General features: G+C 35.6%; 1 protein-coding gene across 1 annotated transcript in view; it reads left to right on the forward strand.

The window, feature by feature from the left end:
• The window catches only part of LOC150105981 (tyrosine-protein phosphatase non-receptor type 5-like), a 207589-nt gene that overhangs the window by 9111 nt on the left and 173467 nt on the right, over positions 1–25011 (forward strand). Inside the window, exons 2-3 of the mRNA XM_090393737.1 lie at positions 5208–5342; positions 21905–22122. Coding sequence (XP_090249863.1) covers positions 5208–5342; positions 21905–22122 — 353 coding nt within the window. The remainder of the gene's footprint in view (positions 1–5207; positions 5343–21904; positions 22123–25011) is intronic.

Here is a 25011-nt window from a genome sequence, read left to right on the forward strand (position 1 = left end):
CTGTTAAACTCTCAAATTGATAATTCCTACCGATTCATAAAAAGCCTCTGCAGATTTCCTACTTAAAGTGAAGAACACATCCCTTCAACCTGATCACTTAGTGGTCAGCTTCACCATCGATTCCTTATTTACCAATGTCCCTCTTGAAGATTCTCTTGCTTTGCTTTCATGGGCCTGCCTTCTGGATATAGTCGAATTATCCAACTTTATAATTATTCAACTGTATTTGCCAAAACAAACTTTACAGATATAAGGTACATCATCAGGAAGCTCATTTTCGCCTGCACTGGACCTTCTATCTGGAACACTTAAATCCTTTTTCTTCTCCATACAGACCTCACTGTTCCTTTGGGTATGCTATGTAGATGATCTCTTCACCATCTGGCATCATCTTGAAGGACCTTTCTTGAACTAATAACCTGCATACCCAAATAAATTTCTCCATAGAAATAGGAAAGGATAGTGAACTAGCTTGTGAAATAAAGCATATTTATAACATTTCTTGATTTACAAAAAAAGAAAGGTCTTTGAAAGTTTGGAAAAGATGGGCATAGAAAAAAAAAATGGTTGTGATCAAGAATTTATATATTAAGTCTAATAGTTATTTGAAGACTAAATTTGGTAATTCAGAGTGGTTTACACTAATAATGGAATGCAAAAAATAAGTGTCTTATCTCTATGAATAGTGTACGATTCTTCTTCTTTTCTGTCCACTGCTGGACGAAGGCCTCCTCCTCCAGTTCTTTCCACCTTTCTCTGTTCTTGGCAATGGTAGATCAGTTTCCCCAACAAAATTTGACAATTCATCACTCCACTTTCTTTTAGGATGTCCTCGGCCTCGTTTTCCTTCTTTTGGAATCCAGTTCGTTGGTATGGTGGTCCATTTTCTCTTCTGGATAGATGCCTGGCCCATTTCCATTTTAGTCGCTTATGGTGAAGAATGATGTCAGTCTGGCTTCTTATCTTTTAATGCGATGCCTATCATCGACCTCTCCATTTTTCTTTGAGTTGTTGCTAGTGCTTTTGTTAGAGACCAAGTTTCACAACCATATGTCATGACTGGAAGTATACACTGGTTAAATGTCTTCCTTTTTAAATAGAGTGGGACATCATTGTTTTGAAAAAATGCTTTTCAATTTTCTGAATCACTCCAGGCAAGTTGAACTCTCCTATTTATTTCCTTTTGATCAATGAGATGACCTAAGTATGTATATGAAGAGATTCTTTCCAAGAAATTGTTTTCTATTATTATGTTTTTTGGTGTTACAAAATAATTAAATATGATTTTAGTTTTTTCTCTGTTTATTTTTAGACTGACTTTTCTGCTTTCATGATATAGGTCTTCTATCATTATATTAAGGTCTTCTGGAGTGTTTGCAAAAATTATATCATCTGCATATCTTAGGTGTTAAGTTTCTGTTATTAATTTTTATACCAAGGTTTGTCCAGTTTATGTTATTAAATATTTCTTGAAGGACTGCTGTAAAGATTTTGGGTGAGAAAATCTCCTTATCGGATGCCTTTTTCAATTGATATTTTATTGCTACTCGTGTGAAGTTGGATTATTGTTGTTGCAGTGTGGTATATTTCCTGGAGGTGGAGTGCTTTGATTATTGCATAAGTTTTGATGGAATCAAATGCTTTTTCATAATCAATAAAGGCTAAACAGAGAGGCAATTGGTTTCCTTCTGCTTTTTCTGTTATTTGAAGAATATCAACATGAATATGATCAATTGTGTTAAAGCCTTTTGGAATTCTGCTTGTTCTACTGGTTGATTTGAGTCTAGAAGAGGGGTTAATGTGTTCGTTATTACTTTTGCGAGAATTTTGTACAGATTAGAGAGAATACTAATTGGTCTATAATTTTTTACTTCTACTTTGTCCCCTTTTTTTTTAAAAAAAAAAATAATAGTATCAGAGTAGCATTTTCCTAGTTTTCTCGTATCTTCCCCTCTTCTAGGCATAGATTTAGTAAATTTGTGACATGGCGAATTATGCTGTTTCTTCCCCATTTAATTAATTGTATGTGAATTAGGTCTTCACCAGGACATTTTTCATTTGTTTTATTTGTTTTATTTCATCTGAAGCGAATGGGGGGATGAATTCTATATGCAATGGAAAAGAGTTATCTGTTTTATTGATTTATCTGTTGAAGGATCACTATAGAGTTCTTTATAAAATTCTTCTAGTCTGCTTAGAATTTGTTCTTGGTTCCTTATTGTTATTCCATTCTTATCTTTTATTGCAGTTATTTGACTACTTTTTCCAACTGATAAATGTTTTCTTACTAGTCTCATATTTTTATTGTTTTCTGTTGTTTCTTTTATTTTTTAGTGTTACAACATCTTATTTCATTTCTCATCTTTTCTTTATTGTTTTGCATAGTCTGCATATTCTATTTTAGAAGTTAAGTTTTTTTCTTGTTTCATATTTCGTCTTTTTTTTGTAGTAGTCATATCGTTTCCTCTGAAAGTTTATTGGCTTTTTGTTGTTTGTTGCTTTTGAATTCATTGGCTCTGAGATTATTATTATTACCTCCATTACGTTTTGCTTATTTTATTTATGTCTTCAAATATATTTATTAAGTCTAGTTTTTGATCGAGTTTTTCTTCGTAATCCTTCTTCTTGTTTTCAATAGGTTTTAAGTCAAAACTTCTTGATTTTTTGTTGTTTAGCCATCTTATTATTTCCAATTTGGGATTTATTTTAATTTTGGATCTCACCAGTTGGTGGTCACTTCCTGTTTTTACTTGATTTAGTACTGAGTTATCTTGAACTATTTCTTTATTATTACACAGTATATAATCTATTTCATTTTTTATTTCTCCATTTGGACTTCTCCATGTCCATTTTCTTTTGAGGACTTTCTTAAAAATGTATTCATAATGTAAAGTTTATTACTGATAGAGAATTCTGTAAGAGCCATTCCTCAGTTGCTGCTTGTACCATATGTATGGTCCTATTGTATCTATTTAGTGAATAGGATGACCTACTTTGGCATTAAAATCGCCCATTACTATAGTAAAGTTTTGATTACTATTTCTTTTTTTGTCTAGAGTGTGCTGCAGTGTTTGCCCATTTTGGCCATGGGCTTTACGGTCTTCCTTTTTTCTTTTTGGCATTGTAGTGGAGGGGTTGTGGCTTAATCTCGCACGCTGGCCACATAACATCTTAGGAGATGGATTTTATAGCTTTCTGCCAGCTCTTTGCTCAGTATCAACTTCGCCATGGCTTGTTACGACACCATGTTTCCTGGGGGGGGGGGTCCACGTGGAGGCATGATACTAAGACTTCCTGGGTGTGGAAGATTTCCCTTCAGACTTCACCAAAATATTAGCACTGCCATCTATATCAATTCCATCAGTGTTTTTGACCGTATATAGGTTGCCAGCCCACCACGGAAATCCATCCCAGGCTTAACTGTGCTCGACATGCTACAAGCATGACTGATGGCTAGTCAGCCAAGATCGTAGTAGGAGAACACAACTAATCCTTCCAATATACGATTAACAACCAGAAATTAGAATAGAATAATATTAGAATAGCTGTGTTTATGGATGATATGATGATTTGAGCACATTCAAAAGAAGAGCAGCAGAAGAAACTGGACAAATGGAGCAATGTGACACAGAACTATGGATTACATATTAATAGTAGGAGGAGTGAGAGCATGATTTTTGAATCATAGAGAAAATGTAAATGCTAATAGTGTTAGTCTCACTGGGCAAATCTTGAAGAGGAGCAAAAATTTTCGATATCTGGAAGTATACCCTTCTGGTAATGGAAGTTTAGATCAGGAAATAATGAGGAATTCACTGGACTGAATGTTTTTTTAACAGTGGAAGTAGTCTACTTTGGGACAGTGAGGTCCTGCTGAAGTGCAAGCATACTTTTTGTTCATTTTATCATTTTATCTTATACAGTAGATAAGTTAGGTTTTAAGAACAATGATGTCAAAAAAAAAAAAAAGGAAAGAATAAGAAATGCAGACATTAGGAATAGTTTGTGACTATAAAATGTTGAAGAAAAAATGTTTATGAATTCTTTCTTGAAGGAGTTTAGACATAGAATGAATACCCCAAAGATTGCTTGAAATGAAATTTGATGGGAAGAGACAAGAGGAAGAAGACCATAGAGAAATGGAGAGACCAGATAAAAGAAGATCTAGAAAAAAGAAATGGAGAGCTTTGATTTGCCTGACTTGACAGTTTCTCTTTGAACATATTATTGATGAAGTCCAGTCTGCATACTAATAGGACAGAGAAAATTGTTCTAGCTAGGCTCTACATAAGTTAGTCATCTTGCATGTTGTTAGCATATCTTCTGGTGAAGTGCCAGCACTTCACTTGAGAGAGAGGAATGTAGTTTTTACTAATCTGACTGAGCCATACATACTCAGGTGGATCTTGTCAGACTTGGAAAAGCTGCATGAAGTGCTTCACTTTTTACAAGGAATTAATTTATACCTCTGATCTTGTGTATCTTGTGTTCTTTTTATGTATTTACTACATTGCTGAACTTTTTTTTAATTTGATTTCTTATTATAAGATGCTATTACTTAATAGGCATATATTTTTTACTTTTTCCTGCTGTCACTTAGTTTGATCTTAGTTGCCCTTGTGGCAATAAACCTCAAACCAGCTGTAAATTAAAGATGCCAAGAAATTATATTCTTGGTTTCATCCTTTACCCCAGTGTAAGCAAACAAAGTTTGCACATGAAGTAACTTCACAACTGGGCTACTTGTATACAGAGGCTGATGACTTCACATCAGTTGTCTTAGTATACCATAATGCTATGCATTATAGGAAGGGCCACTACCCAGACCAGTTTCAACCTTTATTGAGGTTTCTTCAGTGGGAGCAAGACCCAGAAGTGATACCAAGGTTGAAGTAATGCACAACCAAGTGAAAAAAAACTTTCAACTCAAACCAGCTGGCTATCTTGCTAACCAAGCAATTTTTTAAAATAATAGTTTTTTTTTGCCTGTAGCTAAAATAACTGGAAAACACAAATTCTGATTAGTTATTAAATATTGTTATTTATGAAATGTAACTGTAAATCAGTACTTAGGTATTCTTGTATTAAATAATCATTTACATTAAAATTAAACATTAATGATCTACTTGATGGCTGTTATATATAGAAGAGTGAATATCTGAACGTATATGTGTTAATCTTTATAGATAATGTTTGTGCTTTTATAGGAAAAGTTTTCTGTACGATCACAAGATGAATTTAGACTATGGAGCATCTTCAGAGATCATATATGGTCATCGTGGCAGTTACCATTAATTGTATCTTCGAGTCTCTTTGCAGTATTTGCTCTCACTTTACTTATGGTAAGAAAAGACCTTATTCTCTGTATAAGTAAGTTATTTTTACTGTATGACTTTAAATATAAATCTGCAAAACATCTTGCAGTTAAGCAGGATGTTGTTGTAATAGTATTATATTTCTTCAAATACCACTATTGTAGAAGGCAGAATTTCAATTATTTACCATAGTGATCCCAAATTTTGGGATCACTTTCTTGTTCATCATACATAGTACACATTAGTACTACGTATGACTGAAAAGCTTAAGAAGAAAAATGAAACTTGTTACCAAGATATGAGAACTGAAGTTTTTATTATTTATTTATTTACACCCTCTGTCCAAAACGAAACCGAACTTTTGATAGAAAATAAAACACAGGCCAATTATTATTTTTCAAATAATTTATTTCAATCAATATACTTTCCCTCAGCTTCGATACAGCGTTTGGCACAGTCAATTAATTAGTTATATCAGTTTTTGGGATACTGTTGAGGGTCATGGTTACTGCAGCTTGAACGTTTTCAGTGGTGTCTTATCGCTTTCCTTTCATCAGCAAATGAATTCGGGGGAAGAGAAAGAAGTCACAGGGTGCTAAATCAGGTGAATATGGTGAGCGATCCAACACAGAAACTTGGTTTTTGCTCAAAAACTGTCTCACAATGTTCGAACAGTGAGATGGTGCATTATTGTGCAAAAGTGACCAGCTGCCTGCATCACGATATTCTTGCCGTATGCAACGAATTCTTGCGATCGATCGCTTCAAAACTTCCCATTGACTGTTTGGCCAGCCGGAACGAATTCTTTGTGGATAATGCCCTTGGAATCGTAGAAACAAATCAGCATTGTCTTTACTTTTGACTTCTCCAAGTGACTTCTTTTGGGGGATGCCCCTCTTCTGGTGGTCTCCATTCAGCACTCTGGCACATTGTTTTGGGCTCATACTCAAAACACCACATTTTGTCACCAGTAACGATCATTTCAAGGAAGTTTGAGTCCTCACAAGCGGTTTTAATGAGGTCCTTGCATTGTTCAATTCAATACATTTTTCGGTAGTCGGTCAACTTGTGGGGAACAAATTGCGAATTCAATTTATGAATGCCCAAACTCTCGGTCAAAATGTTGTGCACAGTTGATTTTGGAATCCTCAATTCATCTTCAATCAATCTCACCGGATGATTTTGGGTTTTCTTTGTTGAAATCACGCACTTTTTAGATGTTAAGTTTGTTCAGTCCAGTTTTTGGACAGCCCTGCCGTTTCGTCGTCCTCAAGTGTCTCACAACCACTTCGAAATTGCTTAAACCACTCGTAAAGTTGAGTACGGGATAAGCATTTATCACTGTATGCTTTTGAAGCATTTGATACATTTCGGTAAAACTTTTACCAAGTTTAACACAAGTCAATCGCAGCTCTGTTTTAATCTTATTTTCCGACCGTTTGTCAAAACACGCTGTTACTCTTGGCACTATAACTCGGCTTCTGATGAAACAAATGTCATAAACAGTTGACACAACACTGATGAAGGTTGCCGCTTTCGACAACAAAAAGATACAACAGGTGGCTCCACTAGTTTCTTCTGTTTTCGAAAAGTTCGGTTTCTTTTTGGACAATGGGTGTATTTTTAAGTAAGTAAATGAAATTGTACCACAGGATATAACTAGATCTAATAAATAAGAGGAAGAACAAATAGGCTCTGTAAGTTTGATCCCAGTTCTAACAAATAGTAACCATGGTGATATCTCTAAAAAAAAAAAAAAAAAATACCTATTTTTTAAATATAAATTTTATTATTTATATTTTTATGTAAGTATTATTTCTGGAAAAATTTCCATGTTATTCTTCTAAATAAATATTAATTTTTAGGGCTATTTTTGCCTATTTCTGTCATTGGCTTTTTATTCAATTTTTAGGGCATTATAGATGTTTTAAAGACAGATACATGAAGAATATATGGGATGAATTATTTTAGACATACCTTTGTAGGATGTTCCTAGTTTTCTTCTTATTCAGCAGCATCCACCATGTGGCGATATACATTTGTATTATTGCTGAAGTATTAGAGGTGGGTCCTACCCCAATCTTGTTCCATCATATTCTATCCTTCTCCTTTCCCCAAAAAGTTTCTGTTTTTCAACTTCTTCCCAAAGAATTTTCAGCTCACCCTTAAAACCTGGGTTTTAAAATTGGAATACCTCACCCGCTATTCTCCCACATCTCTCTCTCCACATTTCCACCCCCCCTTCCTTTTAGTCATACTTCAGCAGTAATACAAATGTATATCTCCATACACGGATGCTTCTGAATAAGAAGACAGCCAGGAACATCCTACAAAGGTATGTCCAAAATTAATCTTCCCATATAATCTTCATCAGCCAATAACAATCAACGAAAAGAAGGAGTAGGTATAGTATTGAACACAAAATATGAGGTTAATCTTCATGAATGGCAAGCAATATCAAGTAGAGTGATGTGGACAAATATCAGAATGGGAAATTGGACAATGAGACTTATTTGTGCCTATGATCCCACAGAAGGTTCTACTAAGGTAGAAATGGAGGAATTTTTTGAGGCTTTAGAAAAAGCAGCTGACACAATGAAAAAGGAAAAGTTGGTCCTTGTTGGGGATCTAAATAGCAGAATAGGAAATGATTGTCAGATATACAAAAATATTTTGGGAAAATTTGGAGACAAGAGCAAAGCTAATAATAAGGGAAAATACCTGTTGGATTTCTGCTCAGGACATGGATTGATTTATTACTAACACAATGTTCCAACATAAAAATGTGCACAAATTCACATGGACAGAAGAGGCAAGGAATATGAAAAGTCTCATTAACTATGTTATTGTTGATAGTGCTGATGTTTTCCCACTGGTGCAGGACACTAGAGTGTAAAGAGGATTTGAAATTGGAAGTGATCACCATTTAGTCTTGAGTAGGATAAAATCGAATTTCATACTAAAAGAACACATAAGAAATTTTTAACATGAACGCGAGGATGGTCTGAAAAGTTTCCGGCCTCAACCATAGTTGGTTGTTCAGTGCCAAAGAAGACAAAGTCGGTTCCATCAGCAGGAAAGGTCATATCATCGATGTTTTGGGATGCTAAAGGCATTTTGTTTATTAATTATCTTGAAAAGGGTAAAGCAACCGGGGAATATTATTCCGATCTTTTAACCAGACTAGATGAAAAAATCGTGAGAAAAGACCTGGTTTGCAGAAGAAAAAAAATCATCTTTCATGAAGACAATGCACTTGCCCACTTTTGGCAATGGGAAAATTAAGGGATCTGCACTATGAATTGTTGGAACATCTGCCCTATTCCCCAAATTTGACTCCATCTGACTTCCATCTCTTCCCAAAACTAAAACTCTTCCTTGCTGGTCAGCGTTTTTTCTTTGAATCAAGAGGTGATGCAGCTGTAGAGGGGTATTTTGCAGATCTTACTGAGAACTACTACAAGGACGGGATAATTGTGCTGGAGCATTGCTGGAATAAATATATTAGTCTTATGGGAGATTATGTTGAAAAATAAAAATAATTTTGAAATTATAAATTTGTTTTTTCATTGTTAGGCGGAGAACTTTTCAGACTGCCCTCGTAAAAGTTAAGCAGCTCTCAGATGTAAACTATAGGCTAAAATACACAAACATTATTCAAGAAAAATTGATTGATTCAGCCATACAGGCATGTGGTGAGGTTGTCTGCAAGGATAGAAAAAGAAGTTAAAGAGGCAGTGAAGGAAAAGAAGAAAGCATATCAAAAAGTTCCTGGCAAATAAGTCAGCTTGTTCTCTTAAAGAATACAGAGACAAATGTAAGAAAGCTAAACACTATGTAAAACTAGCTAAACAAAAGTCAATTAGGAAGACTTTAGTAAGAGCATTGAAAATAAATATCAAGAAGGTGGCAAGATATTCTTGAGGTTGAAAAAGATATCCATAATGTATAGAGTAATTACTTTGAAAAATTGCTAAATGAAACAAGCAGTGATGACAGCACAATAGTAAAAAGCACTCTACAGACATGCAGTCACGATTATGTATCCATACTTGAAGTAGAAAAGGCCATCAAAAGCCTGAATGTAGAAAGGCAGCAGGAGTAGATGATATTTGACTAGAAATGCTCAAGTATGGAGATATGGCTGCACTGCACTCATTTGTGAATGACTGCCTAAGGTGCCAATTTCAGGCTGGCCTCCAGGACATCCATGAGGTGACAGATGAGACCCTGAATTGGCTTTCTGGTCTGGACACTGACCTGTAGTTGCTTTTGCCATAAGAATAAATAAATAAACTGCATAGTTCAGAAGGCATGGAAAGAGGGATGAATTCCAGATGATTGGAGTAGAGCTCTCATAGAACCATATGTAAAAAGTGAAATAAAACTGAATGTGAGAATTACAGAGGTATTTTCCTACTGAGTGTTCCTGGTAAGATTTATTTAAGTATGCTTGAGAAACGGTTGAAAAGGACTGTGGAAGGGAAGCTTGGTGAAGAATAAGCTGGATTCTGGCCTATTAGAGGCTGTCAGGATCAAATTTTCATGTACGACAAATATTTGAGAAATTATGAGAATATAACAAAGATCTGTATTTAAGTTTTGTAGATCTAGTAAAGGCGTGTGCCAAGAGAGAGGAGCTGTTCAAAATGATACAGTTGTATGGTGTCAATGGAGCATTACATCAAGCAATACATAGTCTTTATTTGAGTTGTAAGTCAGCAGTTAGAATTGAGGGAAGTACAGGAAGATGGTTTTATGTTAAATCTGGTGTCAGACAAGGATGTACATTATCCCCTCTGTTATTCATTATCTATATGGATCACATGAAGGAAAGTGGTATTAAATCTGATCAAATGGAGATGTTAATCTCATCTCTTTACTATATGCAGATAAAGTTATACTTCTAAATAAATATGCTACAAGTCTCCAAGATTCCCTGACTAAATTGAATAACTCTTGTAATAGATTTGGTATGAAGGTCAGCAATAACAAGACAAAGACAATGAAAATGAGCTGGGTTAGAAATAAAACACTTGACCAAAGACTAGAGAGTACAGATATGAGAGTCCTGAGAAAGATTAGGGGCATGAACAGATGGCATCAATGGCAATATCATATTAAAAACAAGGATATTAGGAAAGAACTTGGCATTGTTCGAATCCAGGAATGTGTTGGCAGAGCTAATCTCAAGTGGTATGGTCATATAAATGGGAGAATTAGCAAAACGAGTAAAGACCCAGTGGAAGACCAAGATATAGGTGGATTGATACAGAAGATAGAAATATAAGATCTTATAATGTTGGTCTTTACAGGACAGATCGATTTGGAGGAATATTATAGATAGGAAGTTAGTAATGGTGTAAGTTTTTCATGCAGTACTATCCATATCCTGTACACTCCCTCAAGGGTACATATCAGGAATTTGCTGCTGATGATGATATATTCTTCATGTATCTGTCTTTAAAACATCAATAATTCCCTAAAAATTGAGTAAAAAGCCAATCACATTATAAACTGGAGTACTCCTAAACAAATATAGCTATAAAAATTAATAATTTTTATATTTTGTATAAGGCAGAACTGAACGTCTTTGTAAAGAGAATCAGTGATTGATTCATCAGTCTAATTGCTCTCATCTACATCGAGTCAGGAAGTTATTGCATTCTCTTTGGAGTTACTACTCATCATCATCATCAAATTCCTGACATGTACCCTCAAGGGGTGTACAGGATATGATAGTACTGCATGAAAAATTTACATCATTACTAACTTCCTGTGTACAATTTTTCCTCCAAATCAGTCTATTACTTGTCAAGATTCCAGTATTATCATTATCAGATCTTATATTTCTACCGTCTAAGGCACATTGTACCATATCAATCCACCCATATCTTGGTCTTCCTCTGGGTAGTTTTCCTGCCAACCTGGCTGAGAACACTTGTTTTGCTAATCTTTCCTCGCCCATTCTGTTTAAGTGACCATACCACCTGAGATTAGCTCTGCTAACGCACTCCTGGATGCCAACAATGTCAAGTTCTTTCCTAATATCCATCCGCCTGGAGGAACACAAGTCTTACATCTGTAAACACAACTATGGCCATTCAGGCTTGGCTGACCATGTTTTGGACACCATCCACAGGGTATCATGGAAGAAAACCACCATGCTCCACCACAGCAAATTCAAGAAAGAGAGACTTTTCTTAGAAGCAGCAGAAGCTCTCAGAAACCAACTAAATCTTAATAAATACGGTTGCATTAAGCTTCCAAAGATTTGGGAAACACTCATCACCAGAGGTCCCACCTTACACTCCAGGCCCCCTACTACCGCCCTTAGAGGCCGCTCCACCTAGATAGGACTTTAGTGTCACCCACGTGGTTGGGCTTAGTATTGTATGATATTTGTGTGCATGTTACATTAATTGTTTTTGTAATCCCTGTAGATGTCCTAGTGACTAGGATGAAATATAGGAAGTATTCTATGTTAATTCTTTTTGAGTGTTGTAAAAAATCCATTAAGCCTCCAACATGACTTTTATATCATTGTATCGCCAGATGCTATCAGTTTTCCTTTTCCACCAGTCTCATTCAGATGAACAACCAAAAGACGAATTGAAACTAAAGTGCAAAGAAGACTGATACCTAGGTAGTTAACCTCATCTCAGTTAACTTCCTTGACTCTGCCTGGTATTGCTCTCCAGTCATACTGCAATTGACCATAAGACCACATTGGACTAAGAGGTTGGAACCATTTAAAATACCTCTCATAGTAAAAATAGACAGAATTTTATCTCCCCCTGGTGAATATTGCATAATGTGGGTTGTCTACACCACTAGGCAAAAATTTGATATCTTCTAGAATGCTTTTATTCTAAATTCAGAAATCGTCTGATGGAACAATAAAATTTCCACAATTCAATATTGTATTGTGGAAACCAGCAATATGACATTTGTATGTCATATTGCTGGTTTTCAAATCCATGTTTCTTCCTAACCTTCCATAAATGATATGTTCATTAAAATGGTTAAAAGATGTACTGTTAGGAAACTCCTGAAAGATCAGTGATTTTTTGTTGCTTTTTCTTTGTTGAGTGTTTTTAGATTTATTGGTGTATTTTTTAGTATATTATTGTACTACAGCATTTAATAACATAATTGTAGAAATATTATTAGTTTTTATTACTTAAGAATGGTCCCCAAAACTTGTCATAACAGGGCAGTGTCTAAAGCTTAAGCTAAAATTGTTAGTACAGAGAAGAATATTTGTCCTGATTACTTCCTTATTAAGCAGAGATCCACAAGATGTGGAAAGAATATCATGAGAATAAGAGTGAGAGGAGTTCTGAAATATATAAAGCTCAGGTAATAAAAGTAATGATTGAAAAAGAAATATTGTGCAGAAAGCTAAATCTGGATATGAAAAGAAATTGGCTATGCAGGCTGAAGACAGTCCGAAAGAACTTTATTGTTATGCCACAAACAGAAAAAAGAATGAATGTAGAAGAATAATTTTACTGAATGCAGATGGTACTCTAGTGTCAGAAGCTATTGGCAGTTGTATGCCAATGATGTGAAAATAGGCAGGGAAAAGGGATGCTACTGATATCCAGCATTTTACAAAATGATTCGAATAGGCTGGCAATTTGGACAAACAAAAATGGCTGGCAGTTTAATATTAGTAAGTGTAAAGTTATGCGCTTTGGTGTGATGAGATTTCCATGTTATATTAGCAGGGTTATGCTGCAAGAAACTGATGAGGCTAGAGATCTTGGCATAATGGTGGATAGGAATTTGATCAAAGGTCGCATAGCAAAACTTGCAAATACAACTTGGAGGATAATTGCAATGTTGAAGCATACCTTAATATGTAAGGATAAGGAAGTCATTTTTGTCTCTTTATAAGGCCTTGATAAGACTATATATTGTGTGCAGATTTGGTGTCTCAGGTTCCATGAAGATAAAGAAGCTGTGGAAAGGGTTGCAATAAGTCAACTAAAAATCAAGAGATGGTTATGTAACATATGAAAGAAAGAATTCTGGAAGATTTTGGTCACATTTCAAGATGTGAAAATGACAACTTGGAAAAATTTATCATCCAGGACAAAGTGGAAGGACAAAGAAAAAGAGGATCACCAGACTTACTTTGGAGTTGGCCACTGCTGCAACAAAAGACAAAGGAATGGAGAGATATTGTGGTATACGAGTCCTCATGAGGAGAGAAGAAGCAGCAAGAAGGGTGCAAAGAAGAGTTACAAAGCTTATATCAGGATTATGAGGACAGATTGGGAGAATATGAAATCAGACTCTGGTTAACAGGAAAAAGGAGGGGTGATATGATAGAGGTCTATAAACTTTTGAATGGATGTTATAGGATATTGTCTGATGAAATTTTTTGCTATATGAACGGTGAGGAGAGAACACGGGACATCCATGGAAGTTAAGTTTATTTGCAGTCAAGAGAAGGGTAAGAGCTAGGTTTTTCTCTCACAGAGCAGGGAGTGAATGGAATAGTTGTCCTATAGGGGATGGTGAGTGCAATCTAGTGTGAATGAATTTAAGGAATGATATGACAGCTGGTTTTTGGGGAATTTATAGCCTCGTTCGATGAGTCCTTTATTCTCCGGAGGTCTCAGATAATAATTATAAAAATCAAAATTTCTTCCCATTGTTGTCAGGTGGTGGGTACTGAAAAAATAGATCCTGTTCTGTTGTAAGTAATGGAATGGCCAACATATTACATAATTTGTTCCAGATATGCAGGGTAAGAGAGCAACTTCCACTGTCTCCAAATGGTAACAGATTGTATCTTCAATGTTAAAGTACCTCCATTTGATGGTATTGACTGGAAGGTGACCATATGCTATTCTCCAAGCAATATCCCTCCTGTTAGGATATCCTTGAAACTTCACTAAAGTGTGTTGTCAATACCCAACTGTGGAAGTTTGTGGCAAAAGAGGTTAAAGATTTCTGGTTAATGATGAACACAGAATGTTGGTATTCATGAACAGTCTCAGCTTTTGGACCTTTATAATCATCGACTCCAACAGGGGAAGATGAAAATCCAGGTAGTACCGGAGAAGATCTGCACATGTGTGATTAGTCTGCAACATTTTATGGATTTTTGAAGCTGTATCGCTTAAATGGCAGAATTTTAAGAATGGAAGCCCAAAGCCTCCTTACTTCTTTGATAGTCGAAGAAATTCATTTTTAACTTCTTGGTATCAGCTGGACCAAAAAAATTGCACAGGCTTACTATACAATTGCTTTTCTTCAGCTTCTGTAATATCTGTAATATTTATTATGTACAACTAAGCAGGGAAAATTATGGTTTTAAGTACTATGGCTTTAGAAGTAACGGAAAAGTGGCCTAATTTTCCAGTCTTCTAAGGCTTCAATATTTTTGTATATAAGTTCTTGAACTGGTAATATTGAGAAAGTGGAGACCAGAATTCCAAGTATTGTGAGAGATTCTCTCTTAGGGGTTAGTCCAAAAAGAATGCCTCCAAGATCCCACTTTCCAAAAACCTTTAATTTTGTCTTGTCTGCATTAGCAGTTAATTCACTGATCTTGCTGAATTTTTGTAAAATAACAAAAAAGATGTATATGGAATCATTATCCCCTACATCATTGGCATATGCTAATACCTTATTTTCCTTCATAGTTGAAGAACTGCTATTTCTTGCACATGTGTATTGTCAATTTCCTGCAAGAAAAAGAAAGGTTCAAGAACCAATGCAAAGTGTAATGGACTAAGAGGCAACCTTGCTTGACTCCTTTATGTTTGGCCAGGTCTAATAGGAATCCATTAACTAGAAGATGGGTAGTTGAATTGGCATGGGTTCTTTTAATAACAGATAGCACCTTTTTACCCACACCAATTTGCTGGAGGATGTGAAACGGAAAGGGATGCTGGACATTATCAAATACTTAAGTTAGTTCTACTGATAGCACTGCCATTGGCTGCTTTTTCATATTAACTAAGCAGAGTAGATCACATAGCAGAAACAGATTCAATTCTACTGCTCGGCCTGGAACTCCATATGCCTGTGTGTTTTTAAGTTAAAAATGCCAATTTTTAATTATATTCTTGGTTTCATCCATCTATTTTTGCTGTTATAGATTGTTTTTATTACATCTTTGAGTACAGACTCCTTCCTGATTTCCGTGTGTCTTACGTGGTATGTTGCACATTCTTCTTTCTATTGCATGTTGAATTGTTATTAAGCTTGTTCTTCTTTTGAAGTTGTGTTCCATGTTTCACTGCCATAAGTTAATGCTGGTAGGATGTGACTATTGAAAAGATGGGCTCTTATTTCTATATCTATTTTTTGGTTGGTAATTGTTGATTTTATTTTGTTGTAGGCCATCCAAGCAGTTCTTTTTCTCCTTACTGTTTCATTTGATATGTCGTTATTTGTTTTTATGGACTGTCCGAGGTGGATGTAATCTTCAACTTTTTTTTCGATGGTTGTAGGATTCTAGAGTGATTGTATAATCTTTGCAGTATTCATTTTTCATCCATCTTGTTTTGTCTAGATGTATTTCCAGTCCAGTTTTTTTCAGTTTTGATTTATGTCATTCAGCATTGATTCCAGGAGTTTGGGGAGTGAGATATTAATACTACATCATCGGCGAATAATAGAATATTTAACATTTTGCCATCAATGTTTATTCCACCTTTCATGTCAGTTTTTCAAATGATGCTCAGAGTAGATGTGAAGAGATTAGGTGATAAGACATCACTCTGACATACTCCTCTACTTAAGTTAATTTTAATCGGGTGATTGAAAAGAATATTTGTTGTGTCTTCTTTGTAAATATCTTTTATGAGGTGGATATATGCTATTTCTATTCCTTGTTGTATTGAAGCTTGGAGTATTGCATTATTTTCAACATTTAAAAATCTATAAAAAGAAAACAAAGTGACACCTGTATTCTCTGCAGTTGAGTAATAGTTTGAATATGGTCTATTGTCAAAGCCTTTTTTATGAAACCGGCCAGCTATTTTCGTTGATGGAGGTTTGTACTCTGTTTAGGATGACTCTGCTGAATAATTTATATGTATGTGATAATAGATAGCTGGGTCTGTAATTACTGATGTCTTCTTTATTGCCTTTTTTATGCAGAATTATAGTCTTTAATGTTTTCCATTCAGTAGGTGCTTTCATTAATTGTACATATCGAGTAAATCTTTCTGCTAGAGCTTTAAAAGAGTACCTGTCCACCCATTTTTAATTCATCAGATTTTATATCATCAATTCCTGGTGATCGGTCTGTTTTCATAATTGCCTTAGTATCCAATAATGCAAAGCACATATCCATATGGACAAGTATAATGCATATCTATTATACTTGTCCGTATGGATATGTTCTGGAAAGGCCACTACCCAGACTGGTTTCGACCTTTATTGAGGTCTCATCAGTGGGAGCAGACCCAAAAATGATACCAAAGTTGAAGTAATGCAGAAGTCAAATTTTCGTATACAAGTAGTCAAAAGGTGTCACACCTTATTACTACAATTCTTCCCTCAGCATTCATAGCATTATACATGTCTGCATGGATATGTGCATTACATTATGGGATACTAAGACAACTGATGTGAAGTCATCATCCTCTGTATACAAGGAGCCCAGTCGTGAAGTTACTTCACGTGCAAACTTTGTTTGCTTACACTGGGATAAAGGATGAAACCAAGAATATAATTTCTTGGCATCATTACAGCTGGTTTGAGGTTTATTGCCACAAGGGCAACTAAGATCAAACTAAGTGACAGCAGAAAAAGGTAAAAATATATATACCTATTAAGTAATAGCATCTTATGACAAGAAATCAAATTAAAAAAAAGTTCAGCAATGAATGCTTTAATCTCATTTTAGCATTTCAAAGGTGAAAAGAAAGAATGTGTGTGTGTGTGTGTGTGTGGCAGGGACATGCAGTGGGAGCAAATAGGCACTGGGACATGTTTCCCATACAGAGAGTATCCAGCCTACAAACCATAATGTGGCCTGAACAGTACTTCCTACATATCATTATGCAACCTCCCTTTAGACATGACTTTCCAGTGCCAATGGAATTGAGAATATTCACTGGTTGATCAGGAAGCCTAAAATGCATTACCATCTAGTTTGGTAGCAAGGCTTATACGTTGGTCATACATAACTGGTAATTAGTTTACGGAATTAACAACGCATATAAAGTATATTAATTAAAGATAACTTTAATAAATAACTTCTATATTTCGGCAAAGTCACGTTGCCATCTTCAGGAACATAAAGATATGGTATGTACACACAAGCACTAACAAAAGCAAATGAGGAAGAAAGCAAGAAACTAATATTGTTCCTAAAGTCCTAATGGTGCCCTCTGGCAGGCTAATTTGGTTATCTTGGCAGTTGGGCTGAAGTTCTCAAGTGTATTATTTTTGTTTTCTTCCAACGAATTCTATGGTGGGTATCTAAGGCATGGTCTGCGAGCCCAGAGTGGCTGTACTGGTGAAACCGGATCTAGTCTTTGTGTTCTGAAATCCTGATATTTGTTGTTCTGCCTGTTTGGCCAAAGTAGGACAATTTGCAGCTGCAAGGGACCTGGTATACATTATACACCAGGTAGGTCTAGGGGAAGTGGTTGGTCTTTGGTAGAGCGGATAAGGGATGCCAACTTTTTATATGGTCTGTAACAAGAAGTAAGGTCATATTTTCTGAGGATATTGGTTATTTTCTCAGAGGTGCCCTGGATGTAGGGGATGGTGATAGATTTGGTGTAATCTTTATTGTGGAAATGGGGTTGTGGTTTACTAGGTTTAGTATTTTTTGGATTTTTTTGGGGTTATAACCATTGGCTAAGAAAGTGTTGTGGATGTGGTTTAGTTCAGTAGTTATGTTGTTGTTATTATTATTATTACGGGTAACTCCATGGAGTCAGTAGACTCATCGCAGGAGACCCAAACTATCAAAACAATATCTATCATATCTGTTCTTGAATTCATTTACAAACGAAGAATTCACAACTGAGTCGAGCAATTCATTCCACTCATTCACCACCCTCCAGGCAAAAAAACCTCATTCTCACACCCTTGTTAACCACACTTTTCTTTAATTTCCAGGGATGACCTCTTGTTCTTCCATCACTATCACACAGCTGAAACATTTCCCTTGCATCACTCCTATAAAAACCTTTCAGTAATTTAAATGTTTCTATCATATCCCCTCTTCTTCGCCTATCAATCAACCTCTGCAATCCACAAGCTCTCAATCTATCAATGTAGGGAGCATTTTTTACATCTCTCACCAACTTAGTCATTCTTCTCTGAACCCTCTCCACAGCCTCCTCATCTCCAAGGAATCCAGATGACCAGACTTGAGCACAGTAATTCAAATGTGGAAGTATCAACGTTTTATAAAGGGGAAACCTCTTTATCTCTGGATGTCAGTGTGTTCCTCAACAACCAAGTAATCCTATGTGCAATCTTGGACACCTTAGCAATGCGTCCCCTGAACTTCATCTCCCTCTCTACCAACACCTATTGGCTGAAATAATGTAATTCATTTCAATTCTCCAGTAGATTATTCTGAACTGTGATGATAAAATTTAATTTTTGATCAGGAAAAACTATCCTATTCAGGAACTGGCTAAAAAGCAGGACTAGAAAAAGTTCATGTAATTGACCAGGATCAGACCTATAATAGTTTTTCTGGTTTTTTCTGGCAATCTAGTCTTATAGACCAGAAACATTGCCTTATGGCAATGTTTCTGGTTCTATAAGACTAGATTGCCAGAAATAAGGCTACACATGCATTCTGTTTAGATGCAATTTAGATCACTGCAGAAATTCTTTTTTCTGTTGGTCTGTTTGAATGGAAAATTAGGCGAAATGGTTATATCTATAGTACATATTGCCAAAAATAGTTATTTTGATAATGAATGGTGTCACTGTATGGGAATGCTTATTAAGTTCACTTATGTGGAATCATTTTCTTACTTATATTATGCTAAGATGAACCTGTAAAAATCTGTTATTTAAAATTAAACATGCTTATTTTTATAATATCTTAAATAGATATGGTATCACAACATGTCCAGTTAAGGGAAGAAATTGTGCATTTATTACATTTTTATATCAATCCCACATATGAGAGGTTGTAAACCTACAACATAGCAGCCATGTGGACAAGTTGTTAAAGTTATAATAAAAGGTAGTTGTTAATTTATAATTTATTATTTTCTTAGTAGCAAGGTTTATTAAGGTTTTGTTTGTAACCAAATAGAAATCTTTTCTATTTGGTTACAAAATACATTAATTATACTAGACAAGAAATTATAGTAATTTTATAATTTCTTACCCAAGTGTAAATGACAGTGTTTGCACATGTAGTATCTTCAAGTTACTTGTATATTGACTGTTTCACTTTACATCATTTTTCTTAGTATTGCATAATGCTCACTTCCTTTTGTGTGCATTATAGATATTGATGCAATGTGAAGCCAGCAGCTGCAATAGTGTAATTATGAAGATACTTCATTTGTGTAAAGGATTAAAACAAGAATATAATTTCTAGTCTAGTATAATTTATGATTTTATTTTGTTCCTTTTCTTTATACATATTATTGTCAACTCATGCTATACCAAACCCTTAGGGACCAAAAGAATAATTTGTTACAGCAGAAAGTTTGCAATAATAAATTAGCATTGTTGTTACAAGGCTTGACGAGACTTTTTTTAAAATGGTTTCCTAATAGTGAGTTTACTGCAGTGGTGTTTACATAATACTTGACTATTTGCTAAAATGGTCTAAAAATCAATTTGTTTTTTCTGGTTAGATTGCAGTTTCATTTTTGAAATTCCCTTTTATAAAAATTATTTGAAGATTGACTATTTTACTAAGTATAGTAATTGACACATTAACAAATACTTCAGCTCATACTACAAACAGGTCATCTCTATGTCAGAGTCACTTTGTAGAGATGATTGTTTGTAGAAGCCTATACTTGGACATGTATTAAGATTTCTGATGATGATTTAATGACCAGATAACTTGTCAATTTCTATATACAGAGTGGTTCAAAATTCCACGTACAAACTTTGAGGGGAGGTAGAGAACATCAAAATCAACCATATTCACCTAGAAAAGCATGACCGGAAATGCCACTGGACGGTACTAACAGGGGCACAAAGATACAGAAATAACACAAGGCAGTAAGTAGTGTAAAGGATAAACTGAACAGTTCAATAGTAGTTGGATACATAATACAGTTTCACATCAGGTGCTCAAAGTTATGAGCATTAGCAGTGATGCATGCCTGACACCAAATACATTGATTGCTGTACATTTTCAAAAATACATGGAGTTTCCCGGATATTAGCAGTGGTGATGGCGATTCTTGCCACAAGGTCCACATCAGAGGCAACAGGTGTTTCGTACACCATGGCTTTAAGGGTCTCCCACAGAAAGAAATCAATGCTCAATAAATCAGGTGAGCATGGGGTCATGTGATGGTTCTACCATGCCCAATCCATCGAGCCCCCAGAGGACCTGTCCAAATGCCGACACACAGAAATGCCAAAATGGGTTGGAGCCCCGTCATGTTGGAACCACATCTGCCGACACAGTCATTGGAACATTGTTCAGTAAATCCGGCAGAACCTCTTCAAGAAAAGTTTGATACTTCTGGGAGTCCAATTGGGGTGGTAACAGGTATGGGCCAACTAAACAGTCAGCGATGATACTTGCCCATACATTAATGGCAAAGCATTGTTCTGTAGCATGTGATCGCACAGTGTGTGGATTCTCATGGGCCCACACATGAGCATTGTGGTGATTGAAGACCCCTTCACAGGTAAATGAAACTTCATCCATGAACAAAACACAAATTGGAAAATCGGGGTCTATAGCAGTTTTCTGCAGAAACCACTGCGTGAATTCCACATGCCGAGGATAATCTTCGGCCATCAGTAACTGGATCCGTTGCAGATAAAATGGATGTAAGGACTCGGAGTGCAAAATGCGCAATACACTGGATCGAGATACTCCTATAGCAGAGGCAACGACACGTGTGCTTGTCTCTGGATTATTGTCCATCACATGCAACACCTCCCTTTCCATGGTGAGATTTCGTATCGATCGTGGTGCCACTATCATGCCTGCAATCCCTGAACGATCCATAGTCACACAAATTCTGATGCAAATGCACAAACATTTGGTGATGCGGTATAAGTCTGTTTGGGTACCTTTCACAATACATTCATACAGCAGCTCATCCATTACCGTCAGCTAACCCGTAAACGAGGTGCATGTCTGCCATCTCAGCGTTCGTAAAACGATCCATGTTCTTCGTACGACGTTGAAAGCTTGAATGAGGAAGCCCCAATTGCTCGCCTGGAGCACTGCCGAACAGCGCCACCTATCACTTTTGGGTGGCATTTCTGGTCATGCTTTCCTATGTGAATATGGTTGATTTTGATGTTTTCTACCTCCCCTCAAAGTTTGTACTTGGAATTTTGACCCACCCTGTATATAGCATTTTAAAATAATTTCCATACATTGCAAATTTTTAAATCAATTTTTACATATTCTTTATATTGTTTGTTAGTTATTTTTATGTTCCCGAAGAGAACTAAAACAGAAGTTAGCCTCAGTTGAAGAACCACAACAGGTAGTTTATCAACCATTAGTCAAGCCTGCTGTGAAAGGTGCAGATAATGTACAGCCAGAAAATAAAGATAGTTACTTAACAGAAACAGAATCGGAGCACACCCCTAGTCCTGCCCGAAGTCCTCTTCGTATGAAAGCTAAGGGACTGTTAGAAAGGTATGTTGTTCTGTTTTCAATTTGCCACTCCTTTACCCATTGTCATATATGAGCAAACTGAATCTTGCATTTCTACTAAGTTATGTATATAATTCAGGGAGACCTCTTATGTTTATCTATGGTTGGTGTTTCAGCTACTTGTTGAGCCACAGTGGCATATATAAACACAGTTGACTCTCACAGTTATAACAATTAGATCACTGTTACTAAAGTCCTGACTAAAGCTCTGTAGGTAAATGTTATTTTTAAAGAAAAGTCACTGAAACTCAACTTTAAAACTTTTTTTCCCTCTGTACATATTCATTATAACGAAAGTTGACTTATATTTCATTCATTTTAAATCATGCATCAGAATTTTATGTTTTAAGTATTTGCTGATGAGGAAATAGGTAATAAATTTTTTGAAAAGAATGATAGTGTGAAGGTATTGATAACATACCACCATTCACCAAATATATCAGCTCACATCATACCATTTTTGGTAATTCATATTATTATTGTGCAGTCTTCTGAGGGAGTTTGAGGATTCATAAAAGGAATCCCATCCTGTGTAATTCAATGCCTACATACTATATCTCTTTGAGCACATTCACTGATGATATGCTTATCATCCAACATGGCACTAGCACATTTGTTATATGCAGGACTTGAAAAAAAATTTTATATCTAACCAGTCAGGTAAAAATCTCATTAGTCAGATGGATATACCCTGTCACAGTTGCCAAATATATCATAGTCACGTGTGTAATCCTTGATCTTGTCAATTTATGAGCTTTTTGTTAATGCTGTGGCCAATTTTTATCCTGTATAATTACCAGCGTTGAAGTAAATAATTAACTGCTTATACATTAATGTGTTTATCAGTATTTGAAGAAAAAAATTTATGCATTTTATAAAGGCATGAAGTTTTTTTCATTTATTATTTTATTTTTATTAATTTTTGCTACATTTTTGCTTTATAAGACAAAGTGTCTTAAATCACTTTTATGGAAAAAAATAGTTCTTTTTTTTCTCTGCCATTATAAACACATTCAGAATTTTCCATATCATAAAAACACAATAAAATAACACCCTTAGTCTACATGTATAACTATGTTAGTGTTTTTTCTTGATTCTCATTGGCTCTAAAACATTGTCAAATGGATAAGTCCGTTGATGTCATATTTCACAGCAGAAACATTTAGGTTAGAAATCAATATAAAAAAATACTTTCAAGTTTTAACATCTGATAGTAATGGTCAAATTCTGCATATTCCATAATGGATAAGAAATAAGCTAATTTTCAGTCAGCTACAAATCAGTTACCTTGAAGTATGAATGAGCATTCTCTGAAATGATGTGAATATAACCTATTCTCTCATTGGTCGTATTCAGTTATGACAAAATCAGTGATATCGACAAAACCGGTATTTTATGACTATCATTCCCCAACAGATGTGGTAAGTAAGGGAAACATACAAAAAACATGTGACATGAAATATAATTGGCATTATATAAATAAACCTGACAATTAAACTGAAACTTCACTTCTATTTTTTTTTTTTAACTCAACTAAAAATATTACTCATCATGGGTGAGCAGATGAGCATGTTTTTCGAGCCCTGACTATATGGCATGAAGAAAAACCGGACCTTTTATGCTTCTAACCATGTCACTAGTATCTGTTGAACTACATTGTAAAATCCTCTCATCAGCTTGTATGTTTCTATCATATCTCCTCTCATCCATTTATATCTCAAGCTTTGAAGACTACATCTCAGTTAGTCCTTATATGTATGTTCCATTGTCTAAATCTCACTTGGTTATCCTCTGCTGAACTTTTGTCTCCATCTCAACAGAACCTAGGTGACCATACTGAGCATAATAGTCTAGATGTGTCCTTATCAAGGACACATCTAGACTATTATGTTGTGTGTTGTGGCTTTTAAACTTCAATTTTTTGTCCACCTTAGGCCTCTTTGACCATTTGCATTATTTACATTATTACTCTCAATAATGTAAATAATACTCTCAGCCTGCTATGTCCTCAATCCAAAAGAACATAACCTTGGCAGTATTGAGTTGAACTCATTATTATTTGCTCACAGAACATGTATGTATGTTCAAATCAGACTTTTAGAGATTCCATATCAATTTATATTCCTTGTTTTCTTCTCTAATTTTTTTATCATCAGAAAACTACTACCCCCAGTATCATTAAACAATAATGGCCTAATTACAAAACCATATGTGTTACCTTGAGATCACCCATTGGTCACCTTCCTTCCCTTAGACTTAGCACCTCCACTCATTGCTTACTAATATCTATCAGTCAGCCATTCTTTTACTGATGTACAAGCCTATTTTGCATGCCTTCCTTTGAGTTTGTGTAACAACCTTCTGTGTGGGATCCTCTCAGATGTCTTGGTGAAATTATTGAAGTATTGTGGAATATCCATTATTTCTCCTCTCTATGTCCACTCCTAGTGATGGCACTAGCCTTCATTCATGGACTATGTTTTTCTTTCCATACTCACTGCTCTTCTTCTGAATCTTTTATACCATCCATTCTATCTTCCCAATCACTACCAGCATCCAATGCCTTGCTTTTGTGCTTGCCAATGCAGTGCAACCCAGGGACCGAGGATCTGGAAAGGGACGAGAAAAGTAGTGCAAGACTATCAGGGATAGTCTTGCACTACTTTGGCCCCTACTTCAGCAAGATGGCCTAGCCAGGATCAGTCATCTAGTTAGCTTGCCTGCAAGGGTCAACAATAAGTATTCTTCCCTATTCAAGTCATGCTATGGTGCCAGTATAGCATCTGGGATAACCCTGGCATTCCTGAGTGCAGTCATTGCTTGCAGGAGAGTAGGCATCCATGTGTGGCTCCATGGGAGGTGGAGAGCTTT

This window comes from Typopeltis vanoorti, chromosome 6 (genome assembly GCF_054136105.1).
Source record: "Typopeltis vanoorti isolate ZY-2024b chromosome 6, IOZ_Tvanoo_1.0, whole genome shotgun sequence".
Lineage (NCBI taxonomy): Eukaryota > Metazoa > Arthropoda > Arachnida > Uropygi > Thelyphonidae > Typopeltis > Typopeltis vanoorti.